Here is a 26502-nt window from a genome sequence, read left to right as displayed (position 1 = left end):
AAACAAAACATATGACAGAGCCTGCAGATAAAAGATCTCGATAATCTAGGTCTCAGATGCTGTCATTCTGTTTTTATTAATCAAAAACTTTCTCTCTAGCCAATTTTTTCTAGTCTGAATGGGAAGTACATTATCCTGATCATATCATCAAGAAGAGGGTGTTCATCAAGGCTCTGTCTTAAGTGTTTGACACTCTGTGTTGTCAAAGTAAACCCAATCACTGAACAACTTCCTCCCATATTAGCACTGCTCTATGTGTTCATAACTTCCCAATTTACTGTCATTAGATCATCAAAAGGCAACTTCAACAAGCACTCAATTTTAGTAAGGTTCAGGTTTTTAGGAGAAAAAGTATATATGCCAAGAACTCACTCTTTATTCAGATCCAGGTTAAGGATGGGACAAACTGTTATCCCAGTTGTGACTGAAACTAAGTTCTCAGGACTTGTTTTCATTAAAAACCTTACATTCTTTGCACATGTTCATAAACTAAGAGGAAAGTACAAAAGAGTATTGAATATCCTTTGCAATATCCTCTACAGAATGGGATGCAGATTGACTTTTCTTCCTTCTCATTTATCATGTACTCACTTGATAAAAGCTCTATTGGGTCCCAGGTCTACAGTTCTGCCAGGGAGAGTACCCTGTGATGATTGGATCTTATCCATCATCGGCATATGTGAATAGATACTGGTGTATTTAATAAATAAATCTTTTAATGCGGGTTTTCCTCCATTTTTATACTTTGCTGTTCCTATTATGCCACTGCATTTGGCACATTGCCCATTCAAAGTACTTGAAACAAATGTACCTGCTCTGTTTTGTCAAAGGAAACATTTGTCTCTGAACTATGCCCTAAAAATAGTCTCTTCCTGAACAACCTACATGGATTAGTATTTTTTCCCTATGTTGGGAAGTTCAATATTGCACAAATTAGACTTGCATTTGGTATGCACATGAAAGAGAAAATACAAGTTATTGGTGTGAATGTGGGCAACATTTGACTATATCGAACATGGTGATATTCCTCCATGGCAAGTTTGCACTCCAATAAGCAATTCTGTACTGAAGATGCCTATGAAATTTAGGCAAAATTCTACAAATAAATCTTTTAATGTGAGTTTTCCTCCATTTTTATACTTTGCTGTTCTTATTATGCCAATGCACGGTATTCCAATATTGAAACAAAACTAATGGGTATCACACACCATTATCATTCTATCTGTACCTTTTTTAATGGGCACAGAGCAGAACACTAATTTTTTTGTCTGTTTCAACAGTTCGAAGATCTGAGCCCACAATAGGTTGTGCTTCTGTTGCTTCTGACTGCATTGTTTCCAGTCAGATTCCACTTGAATGCAATAATTGTACTGCTGAGCAGCACACCGTTAAAACTTGTGTTTGTACATAGAAAGCTGCTACCAAAAATGCATGATTTATACTGACTCATTGAGTTCTTTACAGGCTATCTCCTGTCTTCTGTACAATCTCCAGTGCAGTGCCTTATGATGTCCTACAATTATTGTATAAAGTGATGACTGTTAATTTTGGTTGTGCTTCAGTCTCATTTTCCTTAATTTCCAGAATTAAGGAAAATGAGACTGAAGATGCAGCTGCTAGGTTAGTTTATACTCTTCCACATATTATTTGTCATTCCCCATATAGAGATGTTTAACAAGATCAGTGGCTGTCATCAGGGTAAGAAGCAGTGACAAACAAATTGCATGAGATTATGCCTGAAATTAAGCATTGGCTGTCTAATCAATGAATAAATAGAAGATACGAAGTTGTTCTTGTTAATTTCTGCATATGTCAGTCATTTTATACATTATTTTCTGTTGAGGATGATGACCTACCTGTGTGTGTGTGAAAAGTTCAGTATTCATCTTACCATTTGTCATGTTTTGGTGGCATGTCAGCATTTCACTCAGGAAAGGAATGCAATGCAATTTTTACTAATCTGGCTGAGCCATATGCACTCAGGCTGATCTTGTCAGACTTGAACAAACTGCATGAACTTTTTAACTTTTTTAAAAATAATTAATTTATACAGATACATTTTATTATAAATGTAATTTATATGTAGATATGGCATTGATAATTTTTTTAAAAATTTGTTATCTTCTATTTAATGTTATTTACTTATCTAGCTATTTATTTTATTACCTTGTGTACTATTGTAGAAATAGTGTGGTATGACCTCTGCTGTCCTTGTGGTAATAAGAAATGAATCCTAATAGCTGAGGAAATCCTTAACATAAAACATTCTGACTGATCTCCCCCAAACTTATTTCCCTCCAGGTGTTTAAATATTCTATTTAGTTCTGGCTATGGACTCTTTTGAACATATCCACACAAATCCTCCACTTAATCATTGTGGATGGCACATGATCGTGATAGTTACGAAGTATTTTTGAGACATTTAATCATCCAGCTGTCCCAAGGAGCTTCTCATAATTATGACTGTACAAAAAAAAAAAAAGGATAAAGCAGTAGTATTCTAATTAGAAAAAGATCTCTTGCTAACAGTTCCTCTGTGTGTGGGGGGGGGACGAGTATGTTTTTATTAACTCTCTCACACACCAAGTGGTTTAACTCTTAATTTCAAACTGAAACTAAACTACAGACTATACAAACATGGTGTATTCTTCAAGGAAATAAAATTCAATGAATGAAACACATTCTACACAGTTTCCCTTCAATTATCATAAGCCTACAATTATTATTATACAGGCATCTCCATGGAGTCAGAAGACTCATTGCTGGAGATCCATTATTCATACACTAGCCATTATTCACACAATACCTATCACACCTCTCATTAAATTCATTCACTGATGAAGCACTCACAACTGTTTTTGGCAACCCATTCACCACCCTTGAAGCAAAACATCTACTCCTAACACCCTTGCTAATCACACTGTTACACAATTTACACTGGTGACCCATTCTTCTCTTCTTTCCTGTCATGTACTGAAAAGTCTTCAGTGTCAATCCTATAAAATCCCTTTAATAACTTATATGCTTTCTATCGTGTCTCTTTTTCACCTGTCAGCTAGTTTTTGAAGCTCCCCCCCCCCACACACACACTATCAGTCTGTTCTCCTAGGGAGCATTTTATAGACTGTCACAATCTTTGTCATTCGCCTCTGGATCTTCTCCACCACTTCTTCATCCCTATAGAATGCAGGTGTCCAGATGTGGCCTTATTAAAGCTTTATATATAGGGAAATAATAACCTTTCTATCCCTACTTGTTGGTATGTTTTCATACCAACAAGTAGGGATAGAAACCACATAATCTGATGTGCTGTTTTGGTTACCTTTGCAATATCTCCTCTAAACCTCAACTTTCTTCCCCCCCCAAAGTCCTTGCTCATCAGTTTCTTGCAGTTCATTTCCATCAATGTAGTACGCAGCTTGTGACCTCTTCCCAAAGTGTATCATCACCTTACACCTGGCCACATTAAACTGGCAGCCTACTGCTAGTCTATTTAAGTCTTCCTGCAGGATCTCTACCTCACACCTTCATTTACCATTGCTCTTCCAAGTTTAGCATCATCAGCAAACAACTAAATATTTTGTGTCAAATCATTTCCTATATTATTGATTATATTTGATTGATTGATTGATATACAAATTAAACAACTGAGCATTGAGTACTCAGGCCTGTGGAACACCACTGGTCACTTGCTTTCTCCTGGACTTAACTCCTCCATAAACTACTTTGAGATCTGTCTATCAGCCACCCTCTAATCCAGTTCATCAGAGTCGTATCCATCCTCATTTGCTACAATTTATGCACTAGAATTCTCTGAGGAATCTTGTCATAGATACCTTTGCAAAGTCTAGCAATATCACTGAGTAGCCATTTCCCTTATCCAATTCCAATGTCACTTTATTATTATTATTGTTATTATAAAAGTAAGCAAATTGCTAAACAAAGTCTACCCTTCAAAAAACTATGTTGTCCCTTATCAGGTATCATGTTCCTATCCACTCAGTCCTGAATTCTGCTTTTTACTGATTTCTCCAACACCTAGCCACCATTTCTCAGATGCTGATTGGCCTATTATTTGCTACTTCTCTCTTGGAGTCTCATTTATGCAGTGGAACTATTTTGCCTATTTCCACTGTTTTGGCACCTTCCCAATACTGAGACTTAAATTAAACAGCTTGGTCAGAGGAGCTGATAATTTCCTTGCACATTCTCATAATACACAGGCCGGTATGCTCTCTAATCACACGACTGTGTTCACATTGAGATTCTGCAATAGTTTAAGCACCTCCATTTCTTCAGCCTCTATTCTCCCATCAGTCAGTATCACATCTGGTATTGCAGTGTCACCATCTAGATCATAGGTGGCCAACAGCAGGGCTGCATATGGCCCACGGCAGGATTAAAAACTATATTAAATTATACGTATTATCAATTTAGCTATTAGTTTCGATCTCAGATTTTCTGATTGATATACAAGTTATATTCATTATTTCTGATGACGGAAACAATTTATATTCTCAACACGGAATCAAAATTGCTTTATATAAAGATTACTCAATTGAAAAAATCTACTGCTTCTCTGTGCCAGTTGTAGTAGTGGAAGTGGTATATTTCTATGCGCTCCAGAGTAACACATCATTGAAAGTCACTTGCTCTGCTCTGGTTACAGTGATCAGTTTCAGAGACTCAGTTTCAAGTATTTTATATTGTTCTCCCAGTAGTAAAATGATTTAACAAATATAGTAATTCAAATGGCAAATATCTGTTGGATTTCTGCTCAGAACATGGACTGGTTATTACTAACACCATGTTCCAACATAAAAATGTGCACAAATTCACATCGAGAGAAGAGGCAAGGAATAAGAAAAGTCTCATTGACTATGTTATTGTTGATAGTGATGTTTTCTCCCTGGTGCAGGACACCAGAGTGTACAGAGGATTTGAAATTGGAAGTGATCACTTTTTAGTCTTGAGCAGGATAAAATTGAATTTCATATTGAAAAGAATAACATGTAAGAAAGTTTTAAAGTGAATAAAAGTTGAGCAGCTCTCAGATGTGAACTGTAGACTAAAATACACAAAGATTATTGCAGAAAAAATGAAAGAGTTTGAGTACAGGAATCAAACCTTGGAGATTCATTGGCAAACTCTGAAGAAAACATTGATTGATTCTGCCAGACAGGCATGTGGTAAGGTTGTCTGCAAGGATAAAAAAATCAGAACTCAGTGGTGGACACAGGAAGTTAAAGAGGCGGTGAAGGAAAAGAAGAAAGCATATCAAAAGTTCCTGTCAAATAAGTCAGCTTGTGCTCTTAGAGAATACACAGACAAATGCAAAAATGCTAAACACTGTGTAAAACTAGCTAAACAAAAGTCTTGGGAGGACTTTGGCAAGAATATAGAAAATAAATATCAAGAAGGCGGCAAAATATTCTGGAGATTGTTGAAGAAGCTTAGGAATGGAGGGAAGAGTGCTGTAAAAGGAGTTAGAGATGATAAAGGTGACATGAAAACAGAAGAAAAAGATATCCTTGAAGTATGGAGTAATTACTTTGAAAATTTGCTAAATGAAACAAGCAGTGATGACAGGACAGTGATAAAAAACACTAACCAGCCATGCAGTCAGGAATACATATCCATACTTGAAGTAGAAAAAGCCATCAAAGGCTTGAAATGTCGAAAGGCAGCAGGAGTAGATGATACTCGACCAGAAATGCTGAAGTATGGTGGTATAAAAGTCTTACAGTGGCTGCACTGCATAGTTCAGAAAGCATGGACTGAGGGACGAATTCCCGATGAATGGAGTAGAGCTCTCATAGTACCCATATATAAAAAGGGAAATAAAATTGAATGTGAGAATTACAGAGGTATTTCCCTACTGAGTGTTCCTGGCAAGATCTATGCAAGTATACTTGAGAAACGGTTGAGAAGAATTGTGGAAGAAAAGCTTGGTGAAGAACAAGCTGGATTCAGGCCAAATAGAGGCTGTCAGGATCAGATCATCACTTTATGACAAATAGTGGAAAAATCATGGGAATATGACAAAGATCTGTTTTTAAGTTTTGTCGATTTGGAAAAGGCATATGACAAGGTGCCAAGAGAGAAGCTATTCAATATGCTACAGTTATATGGTGTCAATGGGGCATTAAATCAAGCAATACTTTGTCTTTATTTGAGTTGTAAGTCAGCAGTTAGAATTGAAGGAAGTACAGGAAGATGGTTTAATGTTAAATCTGGTGTGAGACAAGGATTATCCCCTCTGTTATTCATAATCTATATGGATCACATTATGAAGGAAAGTGGTATTAAACATGATAACAAAATTGGAGATGTTAATGTCAGCTCTTTGCTTTATGTGGATGATGTTATACTTCTAAATAAATCCGCTAACTTTGCAAGATTCTCTGACTAAATTGAATAACTGTTGTAATAGATATGGTATGAAGGTCAGCAATAAAAAGACAAAGACAATGAAAATACGCAGAATCATTGAAAATGTCAACTGTGTTTTGAATGGAGAACTTGTGGAACAAGTAAAACATTTCAGCTACTTAGGCATGATTTTTACGGAGGATGGTAAATTAAATATAGAAATAGACAACAGAATCAGCAAAGCTGGTATGATAGGATGTCAATTGAATAAATTCACATGGAATAGGAGAGAAATTAGTCAGAACACTAAATTAGCTGTATACAAGACAGTGTTAGAACCAGTTTTAACTTATGGATCTGAGAGCTGGGTCAGAAGTAAAACACTTGACCAAAGACTAGAGACCACAGATATGAGAGTCCTGAGAAAGATTATAGGCGTGAACAGATAGCATCAATGGCAACTTCATATTAAAAACGAGGATATTGGAAAAGAACCTGACAGCATCCAGGAATGCATTAGCAGAGCTAATCTCAGGTGGTATGGTCACTTAAACAGAATGGACGAAGAAAGACTAGCAAAACAAGTGTTCTCTTTCAGTTTGGCAGCAAAATGAACCAGAGGAAGACCAAGATATAGGTGGATTGATACGGTACAAAGTGCCTTAGACGATAGAAATATAAGATCTGATAATGTTGGAATCTTGACAAGTAACAGACTGATTTGGAGGAAAATTGTAGATAGGAAGTTAGTAACGATGTAATTTTTTTCATGTAGTACTATCATATCCTGTACACCCCTTGAGGGTACATGGCATGAATTTGATGATGATGAGTAATTCAATACATGTAACTATTGCCTTTATTTTTATTTAAGTTCTGTCTAAAAGTGTGCGGCCTGTAACTCTACCACTCATCATATATTGGCCCTCGTATAGAATGAAGTTGGCCATGCCTGATTTAGACGATACACTCCTGCCAAATGCTCACTTAGTAATTCAACTATTCGGTTTAGTTCTTTTACTTCCCTACCATCAGCACTTTTTCAAGTCATCTTTCCATGGTCATTCCTATTTTTACTTGTCACATAGTGAAAGTACTCTTTAGGATTTCTTTTGGCCTCAATAGCAAGCTTCTCTCATAATTAGCCTTAGCATACATGTCATCCTTCTTGCCCATGCCTTGTACTGCTCATGGATATGCTGATCACTTTTGTCTTTATAATCCCTCCACAACCTATTCTTTGTCTGCAACTCCTTGATTTATCCTTCTGACTCTGGAATTCTGTGCTTTCTTTCATCACCCATTGACACCATCTCCTATGCACCAGAAACATAATTCCCCTCCAAATTCTTATGGCCTCAGCACTACTGAAAACTCTCTCTTGAGCTTGTTGTAATCATCTGCTTTGTAATTCCACATACATCCCTTTGTAACAGAAAATTCTGCATGTCTGGCAATCTCCTAGGTCAAGACTATATAATCACTTTCTCCAAGCAGAGACAACCTAGCTAGATTGGTTAGTGTTCTCCAGTGCTATGTTCTCTGATGCTGTGATCAGATCCAGCACTCTCAAACCTCGTGTTCCTTCCATTACATGCTCTCTCAGGTAATTATCTTTCAGCAGCTGTATAATTCCATTTTCTTCCCTACCTGTGACCATTCCTCCTGCCAATCTATGTCCTCATAGTTGAAATCCCTGATGATAATTACTCAACTTGTACTCATGCTAGTTTGTGTGTGCATGTCATCTATGTTCTCCCATAAACCACCTGGATTATGACAGCAGCCAATTACACATTTAACCTTGTTGGCCTCTACTTCACACCAGGTAACCTCAGATGAATTGCCCTCTGAATCCTCCCAGTCTCACTGATTTACTTCTACTCTTTTTGGCTTTAATTCCTCTGCTGTCATTAGGAAAACCCTTCTCCCTTTCTCCCCATCCTATTCCTTCTGTGTCCTCTCTGAAAACACCATATTCCTTGTATTCTATTCCTATGACCATGTCATCTTTAGTCAACTAAATCTCACTAATGCCTATAACTTTTGGCCAAGTTGTGCTAACCAATGCCAAAAGCTTCTTAACTTTATTTTGAATACTTCTGGCATTAGTATACATAAACCAATACTCCCTTCATCCCACAACCTCCCATACTCCTTGTGTTATTTAGCCCACTAAAGTTAAACTGGTATTCTACGTTATGCATCATGTGATCACCCCCACTTACTAACCTATGGGTTGTCTGGACCCTTGTTCAGAACTCTCTCTCCTGCCCCCCCCCCCCAAACATTCTAGTTTCCCTGACTCTGCACTTCTGAATGTTCACTGCTCCTGATGCCATACCCATTCAAATGCAAGCCATCCATCTTACATAAATCCTTCTTTCCATCACTCCACATCCACAAACTCCACACCATTCCTCCTGCATAATCTGCACGCTGACTCATTCACTATTATAGCTCTCTGTTTCAACTTGCCTTTGTCATACTGTGATAGCAGACTCAACTTTTACTTTCTCACTCTTCTTCTTTGCATGCACTTGCAACTCTCTCACATCTTCTTGTTTCCTCTGCTAAATCATTTGTGCCAGCCAAAATATACAAGAGACGTCCAGAAAGTAAGTTCTGATAGGCTGTCAGAGAAACAAAAATATACTTACAAAAAAAAAACTTCATTGGAAATTAAAGTAGACATCTTTCACTATTTTTCTACATAATGTCTGCCATTGTTCAGGCACTTATCATAATGGGGGCACCAAGAGTTGTATACCTTCATCATAGAAGGTTGCCGCCTGTGACAAACCACATATTGACTGCTTCTTTGACCTCATCGTCTTGAAACCACCGGCCACCAAAGAAAGATTTCCGATGTTTGAACAGATGAAAGTCACTTGGCACAAGATCAGGACCTCGCGCCATTGTTCCCATCCGAAGGTAGCGAGAAGTTGTTGTGTTACACCGGCCGTGTGTAGGCAGGCGTTATCATGAATCAAAACAACACCCCTGGTAAGCATGCTACGTCGTTTATTCTAGATTGCACAACGCAGTTTCTCAAGGGTTTGGCAGTACATACATTGATTGTGGAGCCTTGACCCAAGAAGTCTACCAGCAAAATTCCTTGTCTGTCCCAAAACACAGTGCACATGATTTTCTGAGTGGAAACCGTTGTCTTCAGTTTCATCTTGACCGGTGATGAGGTGTGCCTCCATTCCATGGACTGTTGTTTGGATTCAGAGGTTGTATGCAACACTCAAGTCTCATCCCCAGTAACGTGTCTGCTGAGGAAAGCATCGCTATCCTCATGGTAGCGTGTCAAGAATTTCAACGCACTTCCCATGCGATTCACTTTGTGTTGTTCTGTAAGCAACTTTGCCCCCCCCCCCCCCCCCCCCGGCATGCACACAATTTCGATAATTCAGTTTCTCTGACATGATTTCATGAAGCCATGAATGTGAAACTTCTGGAAATTGCAGCAAGAGTGACATCATAGTGAATCCCCAATTCTGTCAAATCTTCTCTTCAACTGAATGCACCAAATCATCAGTCACTAAAGATGGTTGCCTGCTCCATTCATCATCGTGCACACCTGTCCTTCCTTCATTAAAACATCTTATCCATCTTTGTACTATTGAATCACTCATTGTATGTTCAAACTTTCCCATATTTTTGACAAGGATAGGCAATTATTTTGATTCAAGTTAGGGCATTGAAGTAAGGCCTCAGCACTCTCTTTGAATAGGTGTTCGAATTTAAGGCGACATCTGTGTAGAAGGAGAGTCCTGGACCAGAGAATGTTGTAGCTTGTCTCTATCCCGTGTTGCGTCAATCCAGACTTATCAGATTTCTTGTGAAGAATACACAATTGATGTTCTTGTATTCTTTTTTCTATAGAGCGTCTGGTTTGTCCAGAGTACAACAGATTGCAGTCATATGGAACTTGATATACACCAGGCAGTGACATAGTTGAGCGTTTATCTTTAGAAGAGGGGAATAGGTGGATATTTTATAAATAGGGATGTAAATGGCTGTTAAATCATATTTCTTCAGAATTCTTGAAATTGGTTCTGAAATTCTGGAAATATATGGAATTGGAACTCGACGTATTGATTCTTTGTTGTTCTGGATTGGATTAGATTGTAGGAATCAAACAGATGTTGTGTAGTCTTTTCAGAAAAGCTATTTAATTTCATGTAATGTTTGATAGTGGAAAGTTGTTTCTGTAATTCATCGTGGAGAGTTGAGCAATTAGTTCTAGCTCATCGAATTAAACATTTTATGATTCCTGTTTTTTGATAAGGATAATGAGCAGATTGTTTGAGAAGGTAATATCCAGTAAAAGTGGGTTTTCTGTAAACTGTTGTTGTCAGAATACCTGAAGGTGAGTGGATGAGAAGGATGTCTAAAAAGGATAACTTGTCTTTTTTTCAATCTCCATGGTAAACCTCATACGAGGGTGTAAAGAATTGATTTTGGCTAAAAAAAAGGAACTTCTGTTGTGAGGCCACACACTGAAAAAATGTCGTCTATATATCTAACCCAAAAGGAAGGTTGAGGGTATATAGATGAAAAGCAGATGTCTTCTAGATGCTCCAAATAAAAGTTGGCTAGAGCAGGTGAAAGTGGACTTTCCATGGCTGTTCCTTCTACTTGGTTGTAGAATTTGTTTTGACACAAGAAATATCCATAGTGCATCACATATTCGAATAAGATGTAACATCATGCTGCTTGTTCTATTTTTGAATGATCAGTTGTTTGTACTCCACCTTTTAAAAACTGTTCCTATCAAGCCACTGATGATAGTCTATTAATTTCAGACTGAAATATTTGGCAAATATTAAAATATTATTCTTGTTGATAATTCTTAATTTCATGTCACAAGTGTCTCTCAAGAATAAACCTCAATAACTTGCCGATGAATTTCAGCTGCTTTAAATTTCCTCGCTTTCAAGAAACGGATAACTGACCTAATTTCACATGCGGTGGGTGATTTGATTTTACATGCGGCTGGCAATTCAATTTTCTTAGATATTATAAACACATACCAAGAAAGCGTACGCACTGTGAGAATGTCTGAAAATGGCACCTTTCCTTAATTCCTTAGCAAAGAATCAGCAAACTCAGAACGCATGCACACACCATTGCGATCGCAGTGCTGCAGTGAAAATATTTAAAAACAGAACTTACTTTCTGGACGTCCCTCTTACATCTCTTCCACCTTCACTCTCTGCATCCTTACAGCATCACTTACATCCTTAATCTTAGCACAGGAAAACACGATTTTGTCAGACTCTCCTCAAACACTCCTCTTATTAGTAAATCACCATACATAATCTGCTCCTTATTCTCATGCTTTCATACTCTGCTTTCTTTCTCTTCTGTGTCATACCATCTGCCAGGTGTTTCTCCAACAGTTCAGTGTTTTGTTCTGTGGAGGACTATGTAGGTGTGCTATCTTTTCCACTATCATCTAGCCATTTTGCTTCATTTTCTACTCTGTCATTTGTAGAGCCACTCATTCTACTTGTAACACTGACTATGCCAATCGCATTATCACACATTTTTCTTTCAGCTCACTCTGTCATTTTTCTTACTTTTTTGCATTTGCTTATGAAACACTAACAACAAACATATTCTCCAGTTTTGTTCACCTTCCATAAATCTTCCACTCTGCATGATATACATTTTGCACACATTGCAGCAAACATTATTATGCATGTTAAAATCACCTGCCATTGTTTTGCACATCACCATGATGCACAATATAGTATACAAGAAAACAAACATTAAACCTTTGAAAATTAAAAAATTAATCACACCACCCTTACAGTTAATAAAACAAATACTCATAAATATAAGAATGCAAAAAGAATGAGCTAATTATTACAGATTACTTCTAAAAAAGAACTTAGCTTTCAACACTGAAAATCACCACGTGTAATATCTTCTCACCTCTTGTGGCTTGGATGTTAAATTATTGAAATATCATCCTATATGGATAACACTTCTCTTTTTTTCAGTCTCTTGCTTTCTACAGAGCTTTCATTAAATTCAACGAATTCATGCTAATGTAACTACTGCTCTCTCTCTCTAATATAATAGCAACATAAATCAAGTTCTTCTTGCATCCCATATCTTGTTGTCGTCCAAAACATTTCAGCAACTTGGTTCACTTTCTATATGAAAGTAGCAGGCAACTGCACCAAATGTTCCACCATAATGATGTTAACAGTTTCTTCTCTTTAAAATCACTTAAAACCATATCAGCAGTTTAATCAGATGTGAACAAATTTACTTTCTATATGAAAGTATCAATACTTCTGAAGAAATAACTAATAAAATCATATCGTTGATTTCAGTAACTTTTAAAACTGAGAATCCTAAATAAACTTTAATGGATCCATTTCTATATGAACTGGAAATCAATAAAGTTCCTTTCAGTTTTAATTGAAATGGATTAATTACTTAAATAAACTTTACACTTATTTCTTTATAAAATGATATCCTCTCCGTCTTCCATTTCTAACTTTCTCCTAATTTTTGTTCAGTGTTCATATATTAAAGACTTAAACTTTACATTTCTCCTGCTGTGTTCCTTTCCTTCTCCTTTCAAACAGCTGAACACTTAGCAACATTTAATAACATTCTTTTCACTCCTGTACATACTTGGAAATACATTAGCACAACTTCCATTCCAGTCCACCATTGTGCACCACCATTACTGCTTTCAGCATTATGCTTGAAACAACAGTAGAGTTCTTTTAATAATGCAAGAAAGTTTATTTAATTATACTTTCAAAATGAAAGCAGCAGAAATCATAACAATTCTTCATTTCACTATCTTATGTACTGAAGTAAGCTCATTTAATCACTTCTGATTATGTAGCTGTGACTTTTGCTTCTCTCGTAATTGAAAACATTTGTAAATGCTTGTTTTGATACAATCAACACCAACACATACAAAATCACAATAAAGCTCTGGTATCCAATCTTAATAAACATATTTCACATCTAGGTGAGACTTCAGTAGCTAAAAATTAAAATAACATTTCAGAAGTCTTTGCTTGTTACATGCAAAAGGAACCAAACATTTAACTAGTGCACATATCATTTTTTGTGATCCCTGATGATGACATGTAGCATTGCTGAAGTATAGAAAGTATTAATTAAAGTTTCTTTTAATTAATATTCTTGTATATGTTGTCATTTCCTGAAAAATTAAACTGGATGAACTGCTAGGTGTTGAAAAGGTCACTGTTGTAATGGTCTTCTCCATTATTTTTGGGAGTATCAAAGTGAGCATTGGGAATGATAATTCTTGGTAGCATTTGTTAGTAACTGGCCAAATATGGTCTAATTTCTGAAGTATGCGATAAATAGGAGAGTTGAAGATCAGATTTTGAGCAGAAAATACATATCCCAGAGGGGGAAGGACTTCATTAGGACCAGATGACATCCTGATATTTATCTTTCTTGCAAAAGTTCAAAAGTGACATGGAGTATATTGTTTCTTTTTTGTATGGTGTCAACTTGATCATTAGTACAGGAATTGGAGAAAAATGATACTAAGAGATCACTTTTATCTTAGATGATGTTGCATTGGTAACATCTCAACATAAGAGAAGTGGAAACATGGCCTGGCAAAAGTTGCATCCAATGGTATTAGCTAAGTATTAAACCACAGAAATGGTTTATAGTACTAAAGGACACAAGCTTGGGAGTGACAGTGAGTTTATATTTGATCTCTACTTAGAAAATATAGCTATATGAAAAACATGATACAGACTACAGGTAAGTTTCGATTTTCCTTATGTATATTATAAATTTAAATTAATAATTAATGCAGAGTGAGTTTCAGCAGTGAGATGAAAGCTCTGTTTCTGATTTAATAATAGGTTTATTACATCAAGTATTGTTAAGTTATTTGATCCACTTTTTAAATGCTTTTTTTATTATTATTATTATTATTATTATTCAGGCCTCCAAGGAGTCAAAAGACTCATCGAGGGAGGTCCTTCCTAAGACATAAAGTCTGTCAAGACTCATCGAGGGGAGGTCCCCCCCCCCCCCCCCCGAGAAACACAAAGTCTATCATACCACTCTTTAAACTCACTGACCGTTCTCGCTCCCACCACTCCATCAGGCAATGCATTCCACGGCTCAACCACCCTCCACACAAAGAAACCACTCCTTACCCTCTTGCTCACAGTTTCCTTTCGTAACTTCCAGGGATGGCCTCTTGTCATCACTCCTTCCTGCTGTTCAACCAAGCGAAAGAACTCCCCAGTGTCAACCCTGTAACCACCTCTCAACAGTTTAAAAGTCTCAATCATATCACCTCTCCTTCTTCTATCCACCAAACTCTGCAGTCCACATTCTCTCAGCCGATCCTCATAACTATCCTTGTACAGTCCTGAAACCATCTTTGTCATCCGTCTTTGTATCCTTTCCACAGTTAATTTATCCCCTTCAAATCCTGGGGACCAAATCTGAGAACAATAGTCCAAGTGTGGTCTGATCAGAGACTTATACAACGGAATGATAACCCTCTTATCTCTGCAGGTCAGTGTCCTTCTCATAATAGCAGCAATCCTCTGTGTTACCTTCACCACCTTTGCAATATGTCCCCTAAACTTCAGGTTTCTATCAATCATCAACCCCAGATCTCTTGTCTCCCCTACTTCCTCCAGTATAACTCCTCCCATAGAGCATGCAGCATCCCATCGATGTTTCCCAAACCTCAAGACCTTACATTTTGCTGCATTAAACTGATACCCCCATTCATTTGGCCATCTATCTAGCTTATTTAAATCCTCTTGCAGGGCTACCACATCTGCACTATTACTAATAATCCTTCCCAGCTTCGCATCATCCACAAACAACTGAATATCCCCTTGCAATCCACTGGCTATGTCATTGATATAAAGGTTAAACAATATAGGTCCTAGTACTGAGCCCTGTGGGACCCCACTTGTAACTCTCTGCCTCCTGGAAACTGCTCCACCATACACAACTCTCTGATACCTATCAGACAGCCAATCCTGAATCCAGTTGACCAATCTGACATCCAGACCCATGTGCTGCAACTTAAATATCAGCTTATCATGTGGCACCCTGTCAAATGCCTTTGCTAAGTCTAAGAAAATTGCAGTATATGCCTTTCCCTCATCTAATGTTCTTGTAACTTTATTATAAAAGGCTAGCATATTGCTAAAACAAGAGCGTCCTTTCACAAATCCATGTTGATTCTCACAGATAACATTACCCTTATCTGCCCAATGCTGTATACGGTCCCTCACTACTTTCTCCAAGATCTTAACAACTACTGATGACACACAGACTGGCCTATAATTAGACATTTCCAGTCTGTTACCACCCTTATGCAATGGCACTATCTTACCTTCCTTCCATTCCCTGGGCACCTTTGCCAAAGCCAGACTTTCATTGAAAAGCCACGTTAAAGGCACTGTCAATTCCCTAGCACATTCTCTCAAAACCTGTGGTGAAATACCATCCAGTCCCACAGCTTTACTGACATCCAGAGTACTCAGTATCTGAAACACACTCTCCTCCTGTACCTCCAGACCTCGAACCAGTCCTATCCCTCTAGCATTAAAACTGACTCCTCTAGGATGAAATACTCCAATAAAGTGTTCATTGAACAATTCCACTATGTCCTCTGCATCAGTCACTCTATTCCCATTTTTATCCCACAATATCATTCTTCCACAGTCATTTTGGTAGTCTCACTATTGTACCACAACTACTACTATTTCTAATATGACTTTTCTAATATTTTGAGTGACACTTCTTATACAGTTATTTTATCATGAAGATGAAATTGTTTTGCTTTATTGTCCCCCTCCCCACAGCTTACTTTCCTTAACAGGCTTATCACATCTCTATGCATGCATGCACATTTTTCCTTAATAACTGTTAAACCTGTGAACCAGTCATTGAAGCTTCTTTGAGTTTATCTCACTCCTTTAACAAACCAACATTACAGTCAAACAACTGGTGGGGTGGGAAAAGGTTGAATGTAAAGTAGGCTTCATGAGATTGTCACTTATTTGCTAGTTAAATGTGCTCTTTACTAGTACACAACACTGCTTACAATTGAATTAGGGGATGGCTAGCAAGGTTGATTTTGCTCTGAGAGTAGTTTCTATAATATGCTGCAAGTACCTACTCCATGGTTGAATTCAGTTAATTACTGTTGATTGAATTCAGATGTAATGGCATCAGCATCTTGATGGATTAAATATATACTATATAATATGCAGATGCAATATTAAGAATTAACTGTGTCATATACATATTTCTTGCATATGGCATCACAAATACTTTAATACTTAATGTCTTTGGTTAGTCTAGCATCTGCATCGTGTGATTTATATGCCTTCACCTGCTATGTATCTTTGTACTACTGCTGGCATTACTATCACAAGTAGTAATTAGAACACTCCCTGCTGCTTTTTGCTGTTGCTCTTATTATTAGCACTGCTCTGCTTTTCTGGTAATACAGTTAATTCTAAATGCTCCATTCTATAGCAATTAGTAGAGTGTTCTGCATGGGATCAGTGTAATTTTTCAAATGCAGAAAAATAGGAATGTTTTGTTCCACTTTCAAAGCCTTATCTGGAGAGAGAGAGAGAGATGATGATAATGGATTTTCCATTTCATGCTGATTAATAATCTAAAATGTCTTAACTATTAATATGAAACTTATAGAAATTATTTTTGTTTAATGATGCACAAAAATATGCCTTTTTATTTCTCTCTTTTGGCCCAGGCACCCAGTAGAACATGTAGATGAAGAAGATCCTTTCCTGCCTCCATCAAGTGCAGGTGCTAATACTAGAAGAGCTCGCGATAACTACACTAATATGGGAGCACGACCTCGTTATAGTCATACCCCTCCTCAGACTCCACACTTTACAGCTTCGTTGTAAGCATAACACATTTCATCTTTAACTTTCAGCTAAATGATCCATTGATTTTTTTTTTTTTAAAAAACAAATCATTGTTATGTGTTATATTTAAAAACTAATTTTCATTACATCCTTCCTTTTTTTTTTTTTTCTGTCATGAAGAATACAAGGGAAAACATTGCTTTTGATCTATACATGGCCAGTTAGGCAGTATTAAAGAACTTACTTTTTGATTTTGTAGGTAAACATAGTAATCAGATTAGATATGATGACTCTTGGAGGAAAGGTGGAGAAACTGTAATTATAAACTCATTATTACAAAGTGGAAAATTTTGATACAGCATATGCAAAGTTTGAAACTTAAAAAAAAAAAAAATCAACAATTTTAAATATTTAATTGGAAGATGTTCTAACATTTATTTCTTGAATAAGTTGATATTTAGATGGTTTGAAAGTCATGACATATTTAGCATTAATGATTCATATTTTTGCACTAGAAATGTGGTTTTATAGAGGCTAGAGTAGTTATTTATTGGATATGATTACTATTATGCTTATTATACCTCATCTATCCATCCCTTGTCTGTTAAGTATGGCTGATGAGAAAGATACTGCTCATAACCTGCCCTCCCCCCTTCCATTTTCAGATAGGATGTACATTTTGAAATGCTAATGCATCTGTGTAATAAAATACTAGAAATTTTATTATTATTATTATTAAGAGTCCCTGACACCAGGAGTCAGGGACTCATCGAGGGAAGCCACATACTACACACACCAGCTATCATAGTTATTCTTGAATTCATTCACACTGCTTGCCCTCACAACATGCAATAGCAATCCATTCCAATCACGCATCATCCTATGAGAGAAAAATCTAGTCCACATCCCCTTCTTAGCGGCATTAATTCTCAGCTTCCAAGGATGCCCTCTTGGCCTTTCCCCACCTCCATAAATTGAAAAATTCCATCAACTGAAATCCTGTATGACCGTTTCAGAGGTTTATAAGTCTCAATCATATCACTCCCTCTTTTTCATGTTTGCTAGTGTCTGCAAATTCTCAATCTGTCTTCATAATCAGTATTCCATAATTCTGATATCATTTTTAGCACTCTCCTTTGCAAACTCTCTCCCCCCCCCCACTATATCAGAATCACAACAGAAACCAGCAGACTAGATCTGCACACAATAGTCCAAGTGAGGTCTTATCCTGGCCTTGTAAAGAGGCAAAATGACATCCTTATCTTTACATGTGAACGTTCATTTCAGCATTGCAATTATCTTTTGAGATTGTAGCGGGCCATGTAGCAAAGATTGTATTTGCAATCTTTGCTACATGGCCCATGAACTTCAACTTCCTATCTACTAACACTCCAAGATCCCTAGTCTGATCAAATGACTTTGCATTTACTGACATCCATTTTCCCATGCTCACAATTCCAGCCTATTCAAATCATTCTGCAAGTACTGCATACGAGCAGCATTCCTGATTATCCTATCTATCATTGCATCATCAGCAAATAGCTGTATGTCACTTGTCAAATCCTTCCCAATATCATTAACACCCCAACCAGCCATGACGTCTATAGACGTCCAGAAAAATCTGGATACGATTCTGTAACACCTATTGAATAACATGGATAAGAAGTGCAATTTGGTCTCATTATTTCATCCACCCATTGCTGGTAGAGAGGTTAATGTATAGAGTGAATAACAGTGGACCAAGCACTGATCCTTGTGGTACACTACTGATTACTTTTAACATTTTTGCTGCCAACTACGAGTATACTAGTAGTTGGTATATGAGCCTCACAAGCCAACTACGAATATACACGTATGTCGATTACCGACCTCCTGCCAAGCACGAGTTAACCTGTAGTATAAGCATGTTAATTTGGACCTTTGGCTTGTAAATAAAGTGGAGCACGTCTGGGGACTTGGTAGAAGGAAAATAATTTTCAGAAAAAGTATAATATGTTATAAGAAGTATTGTTGCATAAACTGTGTATTTATTTATGCAAATAAAACAATTTTTTGAAGTTTTTCCAACATATACATATATTTATATATGATATATCATAATCTGAGTCATTACTAGAGTTGTCTGTAGGATTATAATAATCTTCAGAATCGGAACCAAATATGTTTTCATTCCATTCATCATCGCTCATATTAGCATAAGCTTCTAATGTTTCATCAGTAAGCTTTCTTTTACTGACCATGGATGGCGTAATTGAAGGTTTTTATTTAGATAATTTTAAATAATTGTAAGACTATACTCAATAAACCTTACTGCACCGAATGTCACTGACTCTGAACTCAAGTTACACAGTTGTCAGCACATGTAAGACATAGGTGTGTGTGGAGGAAGGGTGATACGAGATTACTTGTATTTGGTGTATGAAATAAAATTCAGTCTGATAAACCAGCTATGAGATAACTCGTACTGACCTTGTAGAAGTGAAAGTGCTTGGCGTGCGGTAACAAATTATGCTCAAGTTTGTTTGAGGAGCATGGCAGCGAACGTGTTAATCTTGCAGACTCACATCCTCTATACACTACTTTTTGATATCTGTTAGTCAGCCATCCTCTTATCCAGGCTAATATTCTATAATCCAAACCCATATTCTCCAATTTATGCAACAGTCGACTATGCTGTATTCTTTCAAAAGCCTTAGCAAAATCAAAAAGTATCATGGTGTATCCATTCCCCTTGTTTAATTCAATGGTAACATTGTTATAGAATGTTAAAACATGACCTTCCCTAAACCCATGTTGCTCACTGCAAATTCACTGTCAACCCATTTCTGAATGTGAGCCCTAAACAAATTTTCCAAAATCTTCACCATCACTCTTGCGATACTAATTGGTCAATAGTTGGATACATCAGGCTTTGCAACATCCTTGTATAATGGAATTACCATGCGTTCTTTCCATTTCTACAGAATCTTCCCTGTTTTGAGACTCATATTAAACAGCTTGGCCACATGAATAGTCAGTTCAGCTGAACACTCTTTTAGCACACATGCTGAATCCCATCACTCCCTATTGCTGAATTCTTATTCAGTTTATGCAACAGCTCAAATACCCCCCCCCCGCTTCTCCTCATACACCTGAGTTTCTTCATCCAGTGAAGAGGTAGCAATGAGCTCAATGTTGCATACATCAGGTTGATAGCTTTTAAGAAAATGGGCACTCATTAGCTGAACAACCTCTTCTGCATCTGTTACCCTCACGACATCAGGATTTAGAAGAGTTATTCTTTCATATTCATTCTTTCTTTTACTTGCAGCGTATCAATAGAATTCTAGTGGGTTGTCTGTAGCATGCAGAGCCAGTTTCTTTTCATACTCAGATTTTGCTTTCTGTACAACAGTTGTGACTATTCTAGCCTGCTGCTTATAATTTTCATAATGGACATCATCCTTATGCACATGGTATTCCTTCCACATCATCCTTTTCATATGAATCTCTTGTTTAATAAAATTACACATCCATTTGACTCCTACTCTATTCTTCGAACTCTCAGGACATATTCTGATATCGTATCATTTAAGTATTGTTTAAATGCTTCCCATGCACTGTCGATATTATTCCCATCCAGCAACCAATCCCATTCCACCGAACTCATTATACTCCTCAGTCGGTCCTAATTTCCTGCTTTGGAGTTCAGCATGTAACCTTTCCTGAATGGAACAGTCATAAACTTAGTCACTTTTTAAGTGAGTACTAAATTATCACTATCACCAGTCGGAAGCAGAATTGTTACGTGTTTAACTGAAATGCCCTCTGACACTATTTGACCTCGAGTTCCTTCTGTCACATGCTGCTTAAGGAAGTTGTCCTGCAACAGCTCAATAAATTCATTTTCATTCTTCTCATGAGATTCTACTGCTACCCAATCAATATTTGGATGATTAAAGCCTCCCATTATGATTACTCTTTTTGCGCTCACCTTTTCTATTTAGTGATGCATTTCTTCATCACTACCAACTGATTCATCAGGTCTGTAACAATACCCCACTATGTAATTGATCTTGTTAGATTCCACCTCACACCAGATGGCTTCAAACTCACTGCCACATGAAACACTGTTAGTAGTAGTACTACAATCATAGGTCTCAACTCTAACTGGATTCAAGTCATCTGATATCATTAGCAGCATACTCCCTCCTCTCCTATCCTCCCTAAAAATACTGTACCCTTTACACTCAATACTAATTTGTATGTCTGATTCTGATAGCCAGGTCTCACTAATGCCTACAATCTGAGATCCCAACATATTGACTAAGGCAACAAATTCTATCACTTTGTTTCTGATACTCCTAGCATTCGTGTATAGACATAATAATCTACCTGCATGTTCTTTTGTATACATATACTCTTGTCTGCAGTCTGCATGACACCAACTTGCAGTTCTGTATTCTTCTCTAGTGCTTTATACATGTATATCTTTGCATATGTTTGATGGATCTTTACCATATGAACACAAAGTCGAAATCTTTCTCTCCTCATCAACATTTCCATGATAAATCCCATTCCTATCATTGTTATTGTTGTCGAGTCCATTGAAGAGCTTCTAGATATGACTGTGGATCTGTAGAACTGCTTTAGCAATCTGTTGAACATTGGTGGAGTAGAGCTTTTCTCTAGGGTTATTGTCAATTTTCTGTAGAGCAGCAGCCATTGCTGGACAAGAATAAATATGTGAGTACTAACAGGTGTTAGTACAACTCCTGAACAGTTTTTGCATGTTTCATAGCTCCTACTACCGTCTGGCTGAAATTTCATGCCTTAAAATGTTTCATCCTTAGCCTGGTGATGACTGTGGTTATTTCTCTCTTTTCATTAATTTCACTGATTTCATTCTTCTTCTTGATAGTTTATTTTACCAATCTTATTTTGGCAACAGCATTAGCATCAGTTAGTGATAGTGGATGTAATTTCTAAGGTATCTTGCGTCTTTGGCTAGTCTGTCTGCTCTTTCATTGCCTTCAATATTTACATGGGCTGGTATCCATTGCAGTGTGCAGTTCTTATTTTTTAAATTTAAGGTGGTTAGCAGTTCATGAATTTCCTGTGTGAGATTTGTTTTTCCATTCCTTAATGCCTCAAGTGCAGATTTTGAGTCACTGTAGATGGTTATTCCTTTTGTAATGTTTATTACTGGATTTAAGAGCTGTTTGTATGGCTGTTAATTCACAAGTGAAGTTTAAAGCTATTTTATATTTTGTATTTGAAGCTATTTATTCTTGTCATTAACACAGTTATATAACATTGTCAGTCTTACACTCACATTCTCACCATTCCTCTCTTTATAATTTAGTTTCCCTGACTCTCTGTCTTAGGTCTCACACCAGTTATTAGTTTTTCAAGACTCCTGATCCCAAATGCATTCAGATGCAGGCTGTCCCTCTTATACAAATCCAATCTTCCCTCAAACTCACTCCATACATCCAAATCCAAAAACTCGCATTCATTCCATCTATACAGCCTACACATCGAATTATTTGTCATCATAGCCCTTCTTCTTAATTTATTTTTATCATATCAAATTTCTAGTAGGAAAATTGCATTACCTTCTAAAATGATATAATTTAATTCAGCATGCCTTAATTTACATGTCAGAAGATCTTATTTTTTGATTAAGGAACACATGAAACAGAAAATAAATTTTGTGATATGTTTTTTGTATTTTATCAGGTATATAACTGATCCTTGAGAAACTGTCTATGGTATCATCACAAGAAACAATAACATTATTGAAGGAAAGATATGCAAAACAAATAAATTATGCCCAAACATCAGATTGGAACTAAACCATGCCATTGGGAGGAAGGGGGTAGAAATTAACTTAGGTTACATGTAGTGACTTTCCCATTCACCTCCTTGACTCATCACTATAATCCCAAATACACTGATCACATATGCTCCAATAATTTAAAATTTGTTGTGTGCAGTGTGTGATTTTAATATTCAATGTAATGAAACACTAAGACTTATTCTGGTTGATTTCATCACAGATTTATTTAGCTTTATGTTATGATGCTGAGAATAAAACAAGGTTGGTTGTTGTGTAGTAAATACATCATCATGGGAGAAGAAATAAACTTTTATTATAGTTAATAGCAATGTACATACAGTACACTTTGGACCATCTGTGTTGTTCCTCAATATGTTTCCACAGCCATATTATTTGTTCTTATTAATCCACTCTGAAAGCCATACTTATTATTGAGTCATTATCAATTACATAAAGCAGTTCTCTTAATTTGTGATCACATTTCTCAAATTGAGAAACCAATCACTTTATGGAAATTAAGCATGGAAAAATATGATTTTTTAAAGATATTTTTATTATGCTATATTCATAAATCTCTTGAAACAAGTTTAAACTTGTGTGTGTTTATTTAGTGCTAATAGTAATTTTATATATATTTGACATATGTGCTACCTCTGGCCCAAAGTCACAGCCATTAGTAGTTTGATATCTTCTGTTCCTTTGCTTTCTCTGCTACATTCCATGATTTCTTGGTATTACCACGCATCAAGTAAAATTAATGTTCAGGGTAAGAAATATGGCAGAAAGTGATGTCAATTTGAAGGTCACCTGATATAGAATGTTATACTAATCCAGATGTTTGCTACAAAAACTAAATATAGTATTTATGTTTATTTGGTCTTACATAACCAGAATAAAGAAATCAGTTGCAAACATGCATGCTGTGTATGCCAAAAAATATGCAAAGGATGCTAGTTTTTTTTGCTGAGCAGACTAGATTAAATATTAGAAATTTTATGAGAATTTGAAAGATGCTTAGAAGCTGTATGCTAGTTACAATTCATATGAAATAATACTGCATATGAATAGTATGTGTTTTTGGTTGCTTTGTTATTGGTGGCAAAACCTGGTCAACCTCTCATGTAACTATTGCTGATGAAAGGTTATTTCAGATTTGCTAATTTATTCTTTAGAGAATTTTTAGTAACGAAAATTATAACTCTCTGGATGTATTTTGCTGAAGGAATAAAGCATTAAGGAACTTTTTTCACTTTACTATTTCTGTTGTAGACTTTATACATGGGAACATGATATTTGGGATCACTTAAGGTGAAGGCTACTTATACATAACTTACAAGGCACTCCCACATGACTTAAAATAAATATGGATACATTGAAGCTTTGACCTAGTTTCCAGTTGTTACCTTCTCATGGAGAATTCTATTAATAGATATTCACCTTAATGCAAGACCACTGTTGTTCTTTTCAGAGAACCAGGAAAAACAGTAAAAAATCAACTGGACAACCATTTCCCCAACCTACTATCAACATAAAGAATATCAAAGAAAAGAGGTGGAGCTAGCAGAATTATGAAATACTGCATCGACATGATATTTGTTACTGAGTTTTTAAAAAACCAAAATTATGCAAGTCTTCCTAAATAATAATTACAAGGTATATTTCAGGCACAGATGATCATAGGAAAAAATGAATAGCACTATATATATATATATATTAATTTCCATTTACATAATGGGAGTTAATTTCAGGTTAGGTGATTCAGGCAACCTTCAAAATGGGAAATTGGACCATCTCCATGTCTGTAGTCCCATAGAAGATTGTGGCAGTTGTGGGGAGGGGATTAGAAAAGGTAGCCGACAAATGTGCATGCATGCAGAGTATATAAAAGAAATATATATAAAGAATTTATATATATATTTCCAGCTCTACTGTTTGGAGACCTAGACAGCAGACTAGGATAGGAAATGAAATTGGAGAGAAGAGCAAAACTGATAATAATGGAAAGTGCCTACTACACTTTCTGCTAGGATATTGACTAGATTGCCAACCATCACACATTTCAACATAAAAATATGCATTAATTTACATGGAGAGAACATGCAGAAACCAGAAATGTTTCATATATTACATTAGTTTGACCATAATGTCTTCAGATTTGTCAAAGATACAAGCATATTTAATTTGAAGGAATTTTTGAAATTACAAGTGATCTCCTGATATTAAACAAAATAAAAATGAGTATTATATCATTGCTTTCTGATGTGTATTCTAAAAGGGAGTGCAGAATACTATAAATATATAATTAAATTGACTACTTATGACAGGGCAGTTAATTCTGCTTGTATTGTTGGTTGTGTCTCTAAATTGTGAGTGTGGGTGTGTTTTTCTAGTCAGTTTGCTGTTTCCAGGATGAAACAGCAAACTTGGCCCTGGGATGTAGCCAGTGGTGAGCTATGGAACTTTTAACAAAGGGCTCGCATCGTTGAGCAAAAAAAAAAAAAAAAGAAGAAGAAGAAGCCGTATTTCACACAAAAACTTTTATTAATACAACTTGTGTACAAATTCCAATCAAAAAGTATGAGAGGACAATCAACCTCTAAAGGCTATCATTTTTAAACAAATATTTCATGATCTAAACATGAAACATTTGCACACAATCAACTGTGTTAATTTATCTTACATAAGAAAAACATTTTTTAACTATCAAAATATAATAAGAATGAAATCTTTTATAATCTTTTATAAAACATTTGATTGACTACTGGTTTTATCATACGATTGGTCCAGAAGGGAGAAGGGTAAAGATAGAGCATGCGCTTATTTTATTTTCAAACTTGGGTGCATTCGTTATAGAGGAGTTGAAACAATAATTCCAAATAATGTATACACTGCCGAAGAGACTAATTTTTGTTAGGTTACTGTATGAGTTTGTTGCTTAATATGTTTCAAAATTTTTTTTTTTTTTTTGAAAAAATAAAAAAGTAAACAAGAAGAACAAGGGGCTCTCAAATTTGAGAAAAAATTAACAAAGGGCTCGTGCGAGCCCTTTATAGCTCACCACTGGAGGTAGCTAAATATATGGAATTTTCAGTTAAGATGGAGTATTTGTGGAATTACAGGACTGGTAATTCCACATTTACCAATATTAGGAGATTGCTTGGATCAGTGCTATGGCATGTGAAGTGGTAAAAGAGTGTTTGAGGGAAGTAATATCAGACTGCATACCTAGAATCAGGAGAGTAAATCAAGTGGGAATTAAATTGGTGAATATCATCATTTAGCTGGAGCTGCAAAAAAGAAGAAACAATTGTGGAGTGAATTTAAGGAGAAAGGTGACCAACAGGCACATAAACATACAATATCCCTTACATTCTGTCCTGATATCATTCTCTGTCAACA

General features: G+C 36.3%; 1 protein-coding gene across 5 annotated transcripts in view; it reads left to right on the top strand.

The window, feature by feature from the left end:
• The window catches only part of tty (tweety), a 423622-nt gene that overhangs the window by 376860 nt on the left and 20260 nt on the right, over positions 1-26502 (top strand). For 4 of the 5 annotated variants that reach the window (XM_090398011.1, XM_090398010.1, XM_090398012.1 and 1 more), the window contains exon 13: positions 17162-17317. The exons of the other annotated variant lie outside the window; for it this stretch is intronic. In XM_090398011.1, coding sequence (XP_090254137.1) covers positions 17162-17317 — 156 coding nt within the window. The remainder of the gene's footprint in view (positions 1-17161; positions 17318-26502) is intronic. 5 annotated transcript variants of the gene reach the window in all.

Source organism: Typopeltis vanoorti, chromosome 9 (assembly GCF_054136105.1).
Source record: "Typopeltis vanoorti isolate ZY-2024b chromosome 9, IOZ_Tvanoo_1.0, whole genome shotgun sequence".
Taxonomy (NCBI): Eukaryota; Metazoa; Arthropoda; class Arachnida; order Uropygi; family Thelyphonidae; genus Typopeltis; species Typopeltis vanoorti.
This window is presented reverse-complemented; position numbering and strand designations above follow the sequence as displayed.